The 15,905-nt window shown below is 49.0% G+C and overlaps 1 protein-coding gene across 1 annotated transcript; it reads right to left on the reverse strand.

The window, feature by feature from the left end:
- Window positions 1–930: 930 nt before the first annotated feature.
- Window positions 931–4,344, reverse strand: LOC119378533 (BTB/POZ domain-containing protein 6-like). Its single transcript, XM_037647638.2, has 2 exons — window positions 4,126–4,344; window positions 931–1,548 (listed from the first exon to the last, which is right to left on the reverse strand). The coding sequence occupies exons 1-2, from the start codon at window positions 4,314–4,316 to the stop codon at window positions 963–965; spliced, it is 777 nt and encodes a 258-aa protein (XP_037503566.1). The 5' UTR covers window positions 4,317–4,344; the 3' UTR covers window positions 931–962.
- Window positions 4,345–15,905: the final 11,561 nt, after the last annotated feature.

Here is a 15,905-nt window from a genome sequence, read left to right on the forward strand (position 1 = left end):
CATATAAATATGTCAATTCTATCTTCTAGCAAAATGCGCAGCAGACGGGACACAAAGAAGGAACAAAAGTTTGAATTCCAGTTTGAAATGCTAAAACAATTCAGTTTGTGAGAGCTGGGAGTACGAAAAGTATCAACGAACTTGACATATTTGTCTAAACAATTGAGAAGTGTCGAGTTAGAGAGCACAGAAACTTCAAACAATCGGTGTGGCGACGTGTTGACAAAGTGGTACGGCTAGGAGCAGAGATGTTAGAGGAAGGCGAAAAATATCTATCATACCTCAGGCGCATAAAACGAACGGCTTTAGACTGTACAGAGTCAATCTTGTGAATGTTATTTTCAGAAAAGGGTTCCATGCTATAGACACGTATTGCATAATTGGTCGGATTAGTGCCTCGTCGGTCAGTAGCTCATCTCGCCACCCCAACAAAACTTCGCTTACACCGATTCCTAAATTGTGGAATTCTGTATGATGCTTCATTGCTCCCTTTTATGACCCTTGGTCAGAGCGACTAGTTGAAATCAAGTTAAAGTTCCAAGTAACCTGTCAAATCTCTTTTGCCGAGATACTTTACAAGTATCCATCACCATGATAGTTGGGAAACGCGAAAGGTAGACCACGTAGAATTTGCAATTTATCGCGTCACTTCATGCAATCGACCCATCGGAATATTACGGTACATTACCTTCGCGGTGACAATCAATGGCTTATTTCGAGTCATCGCGTCTACCCGTAGTAGTTTGCACGGAATTGCAATTTGTGAATTTGTAGGACTTCTGATAAAAAAAACACTACGTTATTACATCAACAATTCCTTAATAAAGTAACTTTATTATGCGGAGAAAAATGGCACTAAATTTAACCGCGTGGCCGAAGTGGCAATTAACGGATATGGACGGACCACGACGAGATCAACGGCAACCACACGTTCATGTGCGACACGGACGTTCTCCCCATAACTAGAAGCGATCATTCGTGACGTTGCAGAACCCTTCCGGCAGAGGCTGACATCCTCTCTTTACGATATTGCGCAGTATCGCAAGATTCTCGGCGTCTTCAAGCAGACCCCAGGAACTGAGTCCCTCCACAAACTCTTCAGCTGTCATGGTCAAGAACCGCAGCTTGGGAAAGAACGTGCGCATGAGTGCCTTCACTTCGATCGGGTTGTCCGACTGCAGGCTTTTGACGCACTGTTCCTGGGCCCAGCCGAACACGGCCTTGACCACGCTGGCTTCGGAAACCTTCCTGATTTTATCCACGATGTACCGAACAGTCTCCTCGAGGGCGAAGTTGAATTCCTTCGAGGTGAGGATGGCCGGGGCATTGGACGACGTAAGGAGTAAATCCGCGATGGCGTCCATTTCTGGCTCGCGGCTTTGCATGTAGTAGTCTATAAATGAGCACAGCCGATCGGCCTTGAGGTTTTTCGCTATATAGTCACTGCAAGCGTCGACAAGCCCCTGAACCAGGTACTTCTTGGCGGCAAACCTCGCGCGCAGCGCGTCGTCGATGCTCTTGATCTTAGGCTTGCCAGAGTACAGGAACCTGAGTGAAAGAATTGAAAGGTCGATCAGAAAGACACTTCACAGACTGCTAGCTTCGCAAGGCAAGCTGCGTAATGTTAAGACATCAACCCGAAATCATCGTGTTTCGGCAACACCAGAGACTACGGGTAACAAATAAACAACTGCAGGCGTATGTGCAAGAGACAATGTATTTGAATGTTCATATATGTGCCGTCATCAAATTCGCATGTTTCACCCATTTTCCCACCAGTGCCTTTCAGTGATTCACTTATAAATCCTTACTATGGAGCACTGCTTTCGTACACGATGCACGCACGCTTCATCTTTATTCATTATCGCGTTCAAACTCAGAAACGCAGAAAGACCTACTATAGTCGGGCGCAACTTTAAAAGGCAGCACCATTTCCACCTCAAAGGCGAATCCACACAAGCCTTCATCAATGGGCGCGCTCTCTAGACATGGCGTCGTAAGCCGTACGTCCGGTGACTCCATCGTCCGGCCGTCACGAGCGGGACCATTGCTGCAGTCGCACAGGTATTCGGCGGTCGCGTTTCGGTAGCCTGGGCGAGGCCTCTCCAAACTATTGAAGTTGTATACGACTGTGAAAACAATGGAGCTCACTGCGAAGTATTAAAGATGACGTTTCAAAAGTCATTCAACTTGGCACTAAAATTAAAATTATTAGTCAAATTTATTTCTGCTCGCCTACTAATTAACAATGGCATAACAAATATTCTGTTTTTCTGTATGTATTTTTTTCTTGACGAATATGGCTGTTCAAATAACTGAGTTTTAGAACAAGGGTGCCAAAAGTTTAGGGCACCAAAACGCTTTGCACGTTCTATCTTTCGGTTACGCAGGATGTACTTAACTTAGGGCTGTTGCGCTTACACCTGCGCCTAGAACTTGAAGCACTACAGCGACTAGAAAGAGGAGCTACGATTAATAGTAATTAAAACCTCATCTACAATATGGCTTCGCTGCGCGTATATTGTTAATTGTAGTTAAGACGTGTAGTGCGAATCCGCTGTTGACAGTCACCAATTCTGTGAGTGAAATTGCTTGCGATCATTAGCCAAGATAATCCAACCCTGATTCAATAGCCACCTTGAGCCTAGGGGCTCTCAAACCGCCAACCAGCCTTAACAAAACAGCCACTAGTTTTCTACGAAACTTCGTTGTATGCGTGAGATGGGAGAGGTAGCCTACACAAGAAATTATTTAATGATGGCGTCATTATTTTCCCAGCGGTAGGATGCCTGAATATAGACGACAGCGCTCGCTTCAGTAGGTGCCGCCATGGTTGTTGATAGAAAGCTATTGGCCCACGTTTGGCGGTTCCCGCTAAATTCGACACATAGCGCTTATCCGACGCAACACTTTAACGAAGTACGTGTCTCGCGCATGCGCAATGGCTTCGACGCTATTCCTTTGGGGCCTTTACTCTTAAACTCCCTAGTGCCGTTGCTTTCATCATGTTATTTCGTATGATGTTTTTTGCTCAATTAGAGTGACCTATATGGTAAGTGAATGAGGGAAGGGAATTTTGAGGGCTCGTTTCTTTGTTTGGCACAACCTCAATGAAAACCAGCACACAATGATGTCCAGCAAGGCATACTGTTTTAAGTGTATTGTACTAATTGTGATAGAGATGTGAAGAAAGTAAAGTGGACGAAAACACAACTTGCCGCCGACAGGGACCGAACCTGCTACCTTTGGAGCGGCACTGACTAACGAGCGGCGCTCACTAACACTCCCGGGTTTGCATGCACATACAATACCCGATAAGTGGACGAGGGGACGACCGTCGCTGTAGCTCACTGGGCAGTTAATCTTGAGATTTCATTAGAGAGCTGCATACCGAACGCGCGGCCCTGATTGGCTGCGGCCAACTCTTCCATGAGGAGAAAATCGGTCCGGGCGCGATCCGCGGAAGCGGCCCCAGATTTTCCGCTTTTGCGGATAATCCGCGACCGCTTTCCGGATCCGCGCTCGGTGTGAACGTGCCTTTAGTAAGAGCATGCGGCGCGTAATCCGAAGGTTGCAGGTTCGGTCCCTGCCGGCGTCAAGTTGTCTTTTCGTCCACTTTATATTTCTAAACAACTATATCACAATTACTGCAATATACTCAGAACAGTACAGTTAATGTCCTTATACCTTTTTTTTGGCTTCATTGTCTCCTGGTTTTCATTAACTATATGATAGGTGGGACATCATGTGTTATCTGTTTTCTTTACATTCTGTTGTGTCTCGAATATCTCCATTCCGCACGTGAACTTCTGGAAGAAACCTCGCCGAGGTCACGCAAGTGTAATCTGTGTTAAATCTATCACAATTCGCAATTAATCAAAAGCGGCTCATCTTGTGTTTAGTTATTTGTGCACGTTTTAGTTAGATGCCAAAATAAACGCCTCACGATAACCTATGTCCACTCGGTGTTCTTTAACGTGTACTCGACGCTAACCGGCACAAGTTTTCTGCGAACAGCTTTTTCTTCGCAATCGGAGTGACGCTGACGCAACCGTACATCGAAGGAGAAACTTCCTGCTAGCCTGCAGAACGCTGTAGCTGAGACACCGTGACCGTTCATCTCACCTGAGCAGCAAATCGAAGCCGTCTGGGTGTACGTCCGTGATGACGACCTCACTTTTCTCAGCCAAATCTCCAAAAAACATGGCGTCGAATACCTCGTTCCTCATGGCTAGGAATAGTTTGTGCACGCGGAATCTCCGCTCGGGGATGTCGGGATCATCGTCCGGCTTCACCCGGAACTCGAAGTCCGTCATTCTGCCGCTGTCCAGGAAAGTCTCGACACTGAACTGCGTCCACAGAGGAGTTGGCAAAACACAACGCCTGAACTTGGTTGTAGTTCATGCGGAATGGTCAACACGCACAATCAGAGACTAGTCTGAGCGGAACATACTTTTCGCCATCTTTCAACCACGTGAAAACATCGTGCTCCATAATCGTAATATATTGACGCCTAATGTGGTTAACGCCTAATAATTCTAACGGAAACTACTTCCAATGGCTGTGGATGGCTTACAATAGCTTTTCTTCTGTAATTAGAGCGAGTACTGCCTACACATTCGCCGGGGACTCAGCATGCGCGAAGGGGCGTACAATGCAATGCAAATCCTTAACTGGCGCATCTACAACTTTCAGTAAGCAAGGATATTGCAGTTTCTTCCTTGTTGAGAAATTATAATAATGCGAAAGATGGCTAAATGTGACGCGCGTAAACATTACTAGACGACGTCTATGCACTTCTACCTAACCATACCATTTCGGCAAGCGGAACTTGGCACGAGCAGCTCAGAATCTTGAGACTGCGTACATCGGGCCCATCGCTTTAGTTAGCAGGGGTTGCTTTGTTTTAGCCAGTGGGCAGGCGCTCGTCGCACCACGGGAAACGGGTAGTGCACGCCACACATGCAGTTTCAGTTTCCCCGCCAGCGGTGTGCTGAATGTCAGGTCTAGCTATTATTCGGCCGGATGATGAATGAGCAACCATTCTAGCCTGCGCTGTTTGTGGTCAGAGGCGTTGTCCGCCACCATGCAAAGCCGGGCTAGTCAACGCTTGGCATTCTCGGTGTGCTCTATTCGGATGTCGACTTCAGGTTCATGGAGCCAGAGAGCTCAATCAAACCCTGCGAATCGTGGGCATTCGTGGCGAATGCGCACGAGGTTTTAACGCCCGCGAGTTTCACCGCGTTGGGTGTTCTCCAGGTGAAATCGCCATTTTCTTGGATGCTAGGTGAGTAGCCTGTCTGGCTATACGCCCACGGGCTACACTGTGTCCGCGAACTTTGTCCACCAATACGCACGTCCGTTTGATCAACGCAAGGTGTTTTCGGCACGCTCCATTCAGATGTCGACGGCATCTTCGGAGACAGCCAGGAAGCTAGTCAAAATTAGCCAGTCGCGGAGAGTCATGAGATATTTTTGATGGACTCGCCCGGAGCTCCACACAGGTGGCATTCATGAGTCACACTTCATGACGACTGCTGTGTGGACTATCACCCCGTACAAGGTTGAATCAGCAGTGCACTCGTCCTGCCGCCCCTGTAGTACGGTTCATAGCCTGTGTCCATCTGGTGACTAGTGCACCGCAGGAGGCTGCGTTTCATCGGTCCTGACCTGAGCCGTGGAGTTATTATGCTAGCCAGTTACCTAGGTGACTGTGCTTTTTTTTTTTTTTGCTTTTTGGTGCCAACTCATTCTGAATTAGTTGACTGCCGTTTTGCACTATGTCTGAATTTAGTTTCCAAGGAGCCCATCATCATATCCACAATATATCGTGTTTACATGTTCCTGTATGTATGGTACATGTATATGCGGGACCCTAATTAGTCTCGGACATTAACTTTCGCCTGCTTGCACATTGTACCATTTATCTTCCTTTTGGTCCATAAAAAATGGACCATAGCAGTCCGCATGGTACGGCTTCGCTGGATGTTGCAAGGCTGCCTCCCAGCATCCGCCATCCCAGCTCGTTTTGGTTGCAGTTCTGGCATATCATCGTTCGCGCAGAAAATGTGAGTGCGTCGCCTGTGTAGTTTGTTTTATACGTACCTGAGGTATTTTCCGAAGTGTCTGGCCCACAATGTACGCGTTTTAGGAATGTGAAAAATGTAACACCCTAACTTTCAGTCGGTTCGATTGCTTTTGAAAACCTCTCTATGTCTTTTGAGATAGATTTATGTTTCGATATAGTAATTTTAAAGCAGTTATTTTTTGCTGTTCTCTTAGTAAGGCTGCCTTCGATGTAAAACATTATTTTTTTGTCAGTGTCTCTATTTATGCCCATATGCACTGTTTCTTTTGAGTTTAGCCGACAGGTGACCAACATGTCCAGTTATGCGTCCCTTAAATACTATAAGATTTTTGGAATTATGAGCTATTTTGAGTACACTATAAAAAACGCCAGGCCTGCGCTGAAACCGCAGCACAGTCACAGCGAAAGCTGGAAGAGCGGCGGTTCTAGAGCCCGTTAAGCTCTCTTGGGGCTACCATACAAGTACACTAGAAAGGTACCCACTACGCCATAAATCACAATTTTTGTGAAGTTGGGAAGCACCTACTAAGCAACTATTCGTCATTCCGCGGAGAAGCGCGGCACCAGCTAAACGTCTGTAAGGCATTATGTGCACTTTGTTGACGCGACGACTGATGACGATGAAGAATTATAGCTCAGCCCTTTGTAATGGGTTGGAATCTTTAAACGGGCCACCAGTTATGTAATTTGCATTGGGTGGCACCCGGTCGCTATTTCCCTCTCCCGTCATGCTGTATAACATACGTTGACGTGGGAGGGAGACGGGGTGGGGGAGGGGGGGCGAAGAACTTTACTGAGACCCCGAGGAAATGGATCATGCGCTTATGGGCTTCCTTGGCAACCAATACAGGTGCACTTGCGAGGGACCCACCACGCTATAAACCAGTGTAATTTTACTGAGACCCCGAAGAAGTGGATCATGCGCGTATGGGCTTCCTTGGCAACCAATACAAGTGCACTTGCGAGGAACCCACTACGCTATATATCATTGTAATTTTTGAGAAGTAGGGCAGCAGGCACTGTGCCATTTTTCGTCATTCTACGGAGAGCGTTGGTACCTGCTATACGCATGTAAGGCATTATGCGCACTTTGTTGATGCTGTGCCTGATGACGATGAAGAATTATGGCAGAGTCCTTTGTAATGGGTTGGAAGCATTCAACAACCTACTCGTTGCGCAATTCGCATTGTATGACGCCTGGTTACAGAATTCGCGTTGTGCGACGCTTGGTGTTTATTTTACTCTTCTACCACGCTATATTGCATATGCTAATGTGGTTCCTTCCCGACATGAAGCCTGTATAGGACCGTTTTGCAAAGCAGTTTCAAGCACCGGCATGGCTCAGAGGTTTTAATACTGGGCTCCCATGCAGAGGGCCCAGGTTCGAACCTCGTTCCATCCTGGAATTTTTTTCTTATTTCGTTTTTTTTTCCTATTTGGAGCGATACTGGTTACGGACACCGGCGGCGGCGGCGGCGGACAACTACGGCGCCAAAAACGGCCGGTGAAATGATCTCATAACAGCTTTTGCTGTAAAATGACGCGCAATGGGGCATTGTTTCTTCATACATATGCGTAATCACCAGCCCTAATTAATACTATTCTACTTTGTCGTTCGAAAGAAGTGCATCGCACATAGCCTAGCAATTCAGTAAGACACAGAAAGCCAGGCATTTCTGCATGACACAGCGTTTCGCCCACAACGAAGGCAACAAGCACAGCGGGTGCCGCAGTCACGTGTTCGAATGTCACCTTCCTGATCCGTGTCTTACAACTCCCTACAACACAGCCGTTGGGTATAGCGTAATCCAGTAGCAGTGAGTTGACGGGTAGAATGACATTTAGTTACTAGGAACATGCATTCAGCTGACGCGTTTTGCCCGCTGCTAATTGCCTTCTAAGAGACTCCTAGTGAATGGAACCTTTACGAAACGATCATTGGTGAACAAAGGCGAGCAGACCTTTGCGCAGAAGCATGCAGTGAACTCGTCACTGATTGGCGATACACGGTATAATGCAACATACCCACATATCAAACAATTAGCGTCGGATAGCTCCTTTAGCACGGCCAACTAAACTATGAATGGAGCGGAGCCATCAGCCTATCTGTACCCACGTAGGTGCGGCCCGCTACGGACTAGTTCACGCCCCGACGGACCTGAATAAAGTTTTTTAGGGGAGAAGCTCCTTAAAGCGGCACCCGTTCGTCCCTCGTAGTGCGTAACCAGTCGTAACGCTAGTACCAGATCTTAACCTCCAAGGTGGTGCCGGTGGGAGATTTCTCCTGTGCGTTGTTGAACAATAAAAAATTCGCAGCGTGCGCGTTAACTAAAAGCCGAATTCTTCTGTCTCTCATTCCCCATTAGCAGCCATTGGCATGTTCCAGTAGGAAACGTTAGTAGAAGTGTCTAAAAGCCGACTTCTTCTGTCTCTCATTCCCATTAGCAGCCACTGTTTACCTCCAAGGTAGTGCCTGGTGAGATTTCTCCTGTGCGTGATTAAACAACAAAAATTTTGTTCAAAACGCCGTTGATTGATGAAATAAACCAACGAAAGACGCCAGAGGTTTTCTAAAAGCAAAACGAAAAGACGCCAGATGTTTCTAAAGCAAAACGAAAAGACGCCAGCTGCTTAACGAAAGACGCCAGATGTTTTCTAAAGCAATGGTTTTCTAAGCAATGAAAATTCACAGCGTACATGTAAAATTAAAGTGAGCTGCAAGTCGTCATAACTCTCATCGAACCTTCAGTATAAACGCGCCCGATCTCACGTCGGTGATGATGTACTGGGCAGAATTCACGGAAGATTCACGGTTTACCGATGAACCTCCGCAGCTTCGCCCACTCATCATCATTCACTCCGTGGATATGCTGTGATTTTTTTAACACGAAAGTGTTTCATGCCGGGGTCCACCAAGTACATCCATCAAGGATATGACGTTGATAAAATGGACGCCAACGGGTGAGAAAGAAAAAACCAAGAAAAAGATACCCCGCTGGGAATCGAACCCACAACGTTGCGGCCGCGTCGGCAAGCGCCCGACGCCCTGCCAACTAAGCTATCTCGAGAGATGCTAGACACGGCGCGAACGCGCCTTATATCTTTCACACATTCTCTTTCGCAGCGGGCGGAGCGGGGCGGTGCCGCCGTCTGTGAGATGTGAAGAGAAGTAATGCTTCACGATCGACACTTACTAGTGCTTACTCCGAGATTGCGCGCCATATCAGAGGTCATGGTTAAAGCGTCTCGATACCACCAGAGAGGTAGACTGGCCGCGCTGGCGTCGCGGAGGCACCCTTGACGCAGTTATGTTCTTTGCCTTTGGCTTCGTGTTAGCGTGCGTCGGCTCATCGGAGTAGTGCAGCTTCCACGTGCACCAATGGGATTTCTCCGCCACCGACTGCTTCAATTGCGAGAGCACCGACTACTAACAAAACTGCTGCAATATGCGTTGCAGAAAGGACGCGATTTCGACGGGCGAATGTCGTGCCTTGGTGGAGCGAGAGCAGCGCCTGCGAGACAGAGGCCAGCGGGACACACGCGTTTGCGGCTCAGGCTACGAACCTCTACCTCCCGTGTTTCTGAAGCGTAGTGTGTGTTATGTACGCATGAGCAAAGGCGTCGGCTACCAATTACTAGAAAGCGCACACCGTGCCGTTTCTCCCCTTAATTGACGACGCTTTGAAGAAGTGCATACCGGGTACCAGTGTTGATTATGAGTTTGTTGATATCATTCTTACGCGGGATTCACGATTCGCTGTGTCCAAATATATGTTCACACCATCAGCTACCACAACGGTTTAATCATGATCACGGGCTAGTCGTCGCAATAGAGACATGCCGTGAACATGGGTGCATCCACGTCAAAACGGTGCTGTAGCTGCCAAACACGAATAGACATTGTACAAGCTCTCATATATCACTACACAATAAGCACTACTTCTGTGAAGACACGTTTCACTTTCGTGTTATACCGATTCCTATGACGGAGGGATCAGCCATGTTTTTTTTTTCATTCCATTCAATCACGCATAGTAGAACTCACCGCGTGTTGGATCTCCCACTTATTCGCCTCTGGAAGCTTGAGTCGGCAGTTGCTGCAGTCTGTGGATGAAACCAACGGAACATTAATACACTTCAAGCGTATACGACATAAAAAGATTACAAACCGGTATGTCTGATGTTGCATAAAAAGGCAGCGTGAAAGTGAAACCAGAAATTATAGCCGGTGAGCTCTGATGTTGACTTGAGTGGAACGATAGACGTCTATGCCGAATACAGCCGTAAACAATAACGAAAATCGAAAACTAAGTTAATAAAGCCAACGAACGTACTTTCTAGCGAATCGCTGACACTAATGTGCCTGCTACTTTCGTCGCAGTCATTCGAGAAAAAAAGCACGATATATATATATATATATATATATATATATATATATATATATATATATATATATATTGTAGAGGAACGACACAGAGACAGCACCCTTGCTGCGGGCAGGCTGTTCTATTCTCTGACTTCGTTCTCCTCTGCCTCTACCCGTTAGCTGTCCCCGCGCGCCCGAGCCCCGGTGTCGATCTTCGTCATCACACTCGGCCATGACTGCAAAGCGCGCGGAGACGTCGACAATGTTTCTGGCGGGCGGTGCTGGCTGCATCGTAGTGGTCGGCCCCGACCACGCTGCAACGTGGTTTGGTGTTCTGCCAGAAGCGTCTCTGGAGGGCGGCACTGGCTCCATCGTCGTGGTCGGTCCTGGACACGTTGCGACTTGGCTTGAGAAGTCTCAGCGTACTCTGGCTGGCCAAATCGATTTTGTCGTTGTCGTCGAAGTTGTCGGCCACTCTGGCATCCGGCATGGAAAGCTGCCGATGGTGATTCTGGCGGGCGGCATTGGCTGCTGCGCGGAGGCCGCAGCTGCCGCTTCGCACGTCGCATTTTCGAGTGCACTGCAAGGGATTCACAAAGAACGGTGGGCGACCGAATCGATGTGCTGTGGCCGAAGACAGACCGTGTGCTCTGTAGTCGGACACGTCTGCGCAGGCTTGAAGAAGTGCGTCCGCTTCGCGTCGATGCACTCCCATCACGCGCGCGAGGCGGAATGTACGGCGCTGCCATATCAGGGGCGTCCATTGTTGTAGGGCTGCGCAATAAGGTCAGGTTTATGGGCCCCACTAGTTGTGGTTTTGTCTCAGATAGGGGAGTAGAATGCAAGGGCAATTCTTCGGTGTTTTTAGTCGCGTTGGTCGCATTATATTCCTGGATTTCAACCAGCACACGGTGACCATCCGCGCATTCGGGCGGTGACTTCGCTCGAATTTGCGGTAGCTGTCCCGGTGGGCCTGAGGGCATGTTGATGGTTGTGGTGGGCTTGCCCGGTTTCTTGACTTGGAGCGTGTCAGGCACTGGGAGATCTGGAACGTGCATGTCCTCACGCGCTGGCGAGCGTGGAGGCCGCATCGCCAACTGCTGGGCCTTGTGGCTGATATCCTTGTCTGGTGTGGTAGGTTCTGGAGCAGGAGTCGCGGAGTATGAAATACGTGGCGTGGAGTCCTGCTCACGTCCGGTATCCGTGTCGGTCGGGTGGCCTTCCTCGTCCGCGATGATGTCTGCGCAGGGACTGCGGGAAAGAGATGCACGATCGAGATGCTGCCCTTCACAAGCTGTGTCTGCGAAGACAGGCTGGTTGGCACTGGGCACAGCTGCATCATAGGGGCGCTGCGCCTCGCGAGCTCGGTCTCGAATGGAGGTCAGGGTAGTAGGGGCCCGAGATGCACCGTCGAGGTGGTGTGTCGCAGAGTTCCCATCCGCGGTAGAGTCTGCGTCGGCAGGGATAGGGTCGGAGGAATCGAAAAGCGGGCGAAAGACATAAGTAAACCTGGCGCACCATTCAGTCCAGGATTGTTGTTTGACGCCTTCGTAGTTGTGCCATGCCTTGGCAGCACCGCGAAGGCGGTCGATGGCCACCAGCCATTTCTGATGGTCCGGCCAGGCACGGCAGGCGGCGAGGTCGTTTACTGTTTTTATCCACAGGACGGCATTATCCTGGAATCCTCGGAACTCCGGTAGTTCCGATGCAACCGCTGGTGCTAATGTGGACTGCAAGGATCTGGAGGCTCTGGCGGCGAAACGGTCTAGTTCCTGGGCAAGCAAGGATGTCGCCCGCATGACGTCCGTGGGAAGGTTGAGCGAGGAGCCCGAGGGGCCGGAGGAGCCAGGGGCGGTGGCCGTGGAGAATACGGGGCCCCCGGTACCCACGGCGGCGGTTGAGAACCCGCAGTTTGAAGGCGCCAAGCTGTGAAGCTGTTCGGACAAGCGTGTGGCTGCGCGGATGATCCTCGTAGCATCGTCGGGTGAGCCGCCTGGAGAACCATTGGCTGCGGCCGCGAAATATGTTTTCGTCGTAGCAATCAGCATGGCGATGTCCTCAATCAGGGAAGCGTGGTCAACACGATGAATGGCATCACCAGTAGAATACCGTCGAGTCGCCGAGGAGGCCTGGACGCCTTCCCCGGACGGTGCTTGTAGCGCCGGCAGGTAAGCGGGTGTCGAGGAGGCTTGGACGCCGTCCCCGCCGAACTGTGCTTCCTGCGGCGGCAGGCTTGCGGTTTCCATGCTCTAGGAAGCGTGGACGGCGTTCCTTGACTGGCGGCTCCGCAAAGCCGAAGACAGACGAGCACAGGCGGTTTCTGCCTTAAGGCTCCGTGTTTGACGACTGCGCCATTGTAGAGGAACGACACAGAGACAGCACCCTTGCTGCGGGCAGGCTGTTCTATTCTCTGACTTCGTTCTCCTCTGCCTCTACCCGTTAGCTGTCCCCGCGCGCCCGAGCCCCGGTGTCGATCTTCGTCATCACAATATATATATATATATGGGTCATTCTATGTGAATAGAGCCCGGTGGTTTTTCGACCATCTCCGATCATGGTGAAAAAATCGTGCCAGTATATGCCAATATGAGTAGTAGCTTTGGCCTCGAGATCTTGGCGGTTGAGAGCGGGGACTCCGCTCTCAACCGCGCTGCTCCTGTATGCGGATCGTCTGCTTCAGGCGGGAACTTTGTCGAACGAACAGCCTCGCGACGGTCAACTAATGTATGCAGCGAATGTTTTCGAGTGCAATCTTGAACTTGTTTTAGTTGCGACCCAATCGACAGGGCCAAGAAATGCCCCGGATGGCCGATGAGTGCGCCGATGCCACCGACCGAATTGCTGGTAAGAAAGTGAAACTATGTGTGAGTGTTCTCGCTCGTTATCCGGTTTCCGCCGTACGATACTAATTAGTTTGGGTGTTTCGATATTTCAGTAAGCGTGCCGTTCTCCATCATCTACAAGTATGTAGATAAAGCTTGTGAAAGGTCGCGGTTCCTCCTCGAGGCCGAGGCGGTGTACGACACAGGCCACGTTGTTGAATGCGCGGTCGAGGCCGTCAACGGAGATTGCATCACCATCGCAGCTCTCGTCCTGCAAACAAGTCCGCAAGTGCCGCCTTGTTGCACACCCCCCTGCCGATGCCCATGATCGCAGTTTGTCCCGTAATGTTGGTTCAGCGAGAACGATATTACGTCGTAGTTCATATTAACGCCGCACAGGGCCGTCGCATGGGTATTAGAACATAACAAATAGTTAATCGCTGATTATACCACGCACAGGGCCACAGAGATTAACGTGGCAAAGCCAAGCTGGGTAGAGTGTCACGCCGCGCAGCCTAACGAAAAGCCTAAAGAGCTCCGCTTTTAAAAAAAAGTGTCTGCACTGCCTCAGGTGAAAACTTTTAGAGAATGTGCACTAAACAGCGGCAACAGGTTTCGCTTATGAATTTATGATAAGCAGTCCGCTAGGCGCGCGCTTGCCTTCATAAGTAAAATACGTATGTACAGTACTCACGGATTCAAATGCGACATCAAGTTTGTTTAGCATAACGACTGGTATGCGCAATTGCTCGAGATAACCACGCCATGTCGTGATTAATTTGGTATCTAAAGATAATGCAGGCTCTGATGTACGCTTTCGAGTCAAAATAACTCCGATATGACCCAAACTGAAGACAGTGGAAACGAAAGTATGTGCATTACTTAGCCCTAAATTGTCTTATTTCAATCCGTCAGTACTGTACACCATCCAAATGCAGCCGTAGTCTCGGACATCCTGCGCCGCTCAGCTGAGCTCACAAGGCGCGCTTTCCTGCGAGGCGATTCGGAGGCCGCGTCGTCGGCTCCTTGACTATACGGGCCTTCGCGGCAAGTTGTGGGACGGAACCGCACCTGGTGTAAGTCGCCTATGTTTACAGCCTGCGTGCAATACGGCTTAAGTATTGGCGAGGCGCTTAAACGCGGTCACAAGCTCACCTAAGAGTGGCGCGTACGGTGGGTAGCAGATATCACTGTCCGCGAAGTGCTTGCTGCACACTGTCGATGAAGGCGTGGGGCGCTCTCCCATTCTGAGCTTGACTATCCACTTCTTCTTGAGCTTTGGGTCCTTAGGATAGTTGTGAAAGCTTCTCACGAGCGGACGAAGTACACTGAGGCAGAGAGCAGTACTTCACCTTTGCGCAGCACTCGCCGCGGAGACAAGCGGCCGCAGTTCTAAGAAACAAAGAGCTGTAGTTCTAAATGAACGTTAAAGCAGATCCACGGTTGTTCGAACAACGTCAGTAGCCACCATACGCAAGATAACCAATTGAACTGCTTTTTTTTGTTGAGATTTACCAAAACGGTGGTTTCAACACGGCGCTGGGCCTACGTAGCAGACGAAAGCGCGCGAATCCCCGCTCTGACGTCATACAGGCGCCGTCCGCAGCGCCGTCATCGGTCGCACACCAGGCCAATTGAGGCGTTATATTTCGGGATAAAAGTTTGTGATGCCTTAAGGGTGCTCCGAATTTTACCCGCGGAAGTAAAACTGTGTCGCGCTAAATAATTTATGTGACATTACCGGTTTGGGCCATTACTACGGAACATTTCTTTTAATCTCAAGGCTTTTTGGACCCGACGCTTGAGCAACGCGTATGTTACAACTTATCACAAAAGTCTGATATGATTTAATTTGCATGGCGCATATCTTCGTTCTCCTTGGCCATCTTTTCAAACTAGGCTATTACTTGCCAATGGATTTGCATTGCATTGGTAGGCAAACTCACTCACGAGTTTACGTTTACCAGTGTCGTACCAACTCGTTCGCGAGTGGGGGGGGCTGGCGTCGCTCACTCTGCTGTCCGTCATATATATATATATATATATATATATATATATATATATATATATGTGTGTGTGTGTGTGTGTGTGTGTGTGTGTGTGTGTGTGTGTTGAGATCAGATGATTCGTTTTTGTAAAACCGTTTTAAATCAAGGAAGAATCTGCACAAACACATTGTGCAGGCTGCGCAACCCTATACTGCGACAACGCAGCAGTGTTAACATTTTGGAAATATTACCGTGAAGTTTAAAAAGTACACCCAAATTTAACCTGATCGTCTGAGCATTGCATCAGAAAACTTCCCAGTCTTAGTTTGGCGTTGTAGATACAATGCGTATGAAGAACATGACTCTAGTACCTTAAATTTTCACTTATTAAACAAAACATGTGGCTGACAAAGCAAGTCTTCGGAATAAGCCGAGTGCCACTTTCTTTATTGTTAGAACCCTCTAATATACGTCTTTCTTATGAAAAACAATTTCAGTCGATTAAAACTAAAGGAAACCACCCTGAGCTGGTTGTGTATAGTTATAAGATTATAAATGACTACGAATTTATATACTAGGTGTCGTTCCTTGCCCTCCTACTTTTGCCAGCTTGGATGGGGGGTGGACGGGAAGCGGTGAAG

Source organism: Rhipicephalus sanguineus, unplaced genomic scaffold (assembly GCF_013339695.2).
Source record: "Rhipicephalus sanguineus isolate Rsan-2018 unplaced genomic scaffold, BIME_Rsan_1.4 Seq8591, whole genome shotgun sequence".
Lineage (NCBI taxonomy): Eukaryota > Metazoa > Arthropoda > Arachnida > Ixodida > Ixodidae > Rhipicephalus > Rhipicephalus sanguineus.

Excerpts from the sequence above, each read along its gene's own strand:
- LOC119378533 (XM_037647638.2), bottom strand. The coding sequence starts at position 4,316 with ATGACGGACTTCGAGTTCCGGGTGAAGCCGGACGATGATCCCGACATC. Across the intron at positions 1,549-4,125 it reads GGCTTCGATTTGCTGCTCAG|GTTCCTGTACTCTGGCAAGC; the intron begins GTGAGATGAACG and ends TCTTTCACTCAG.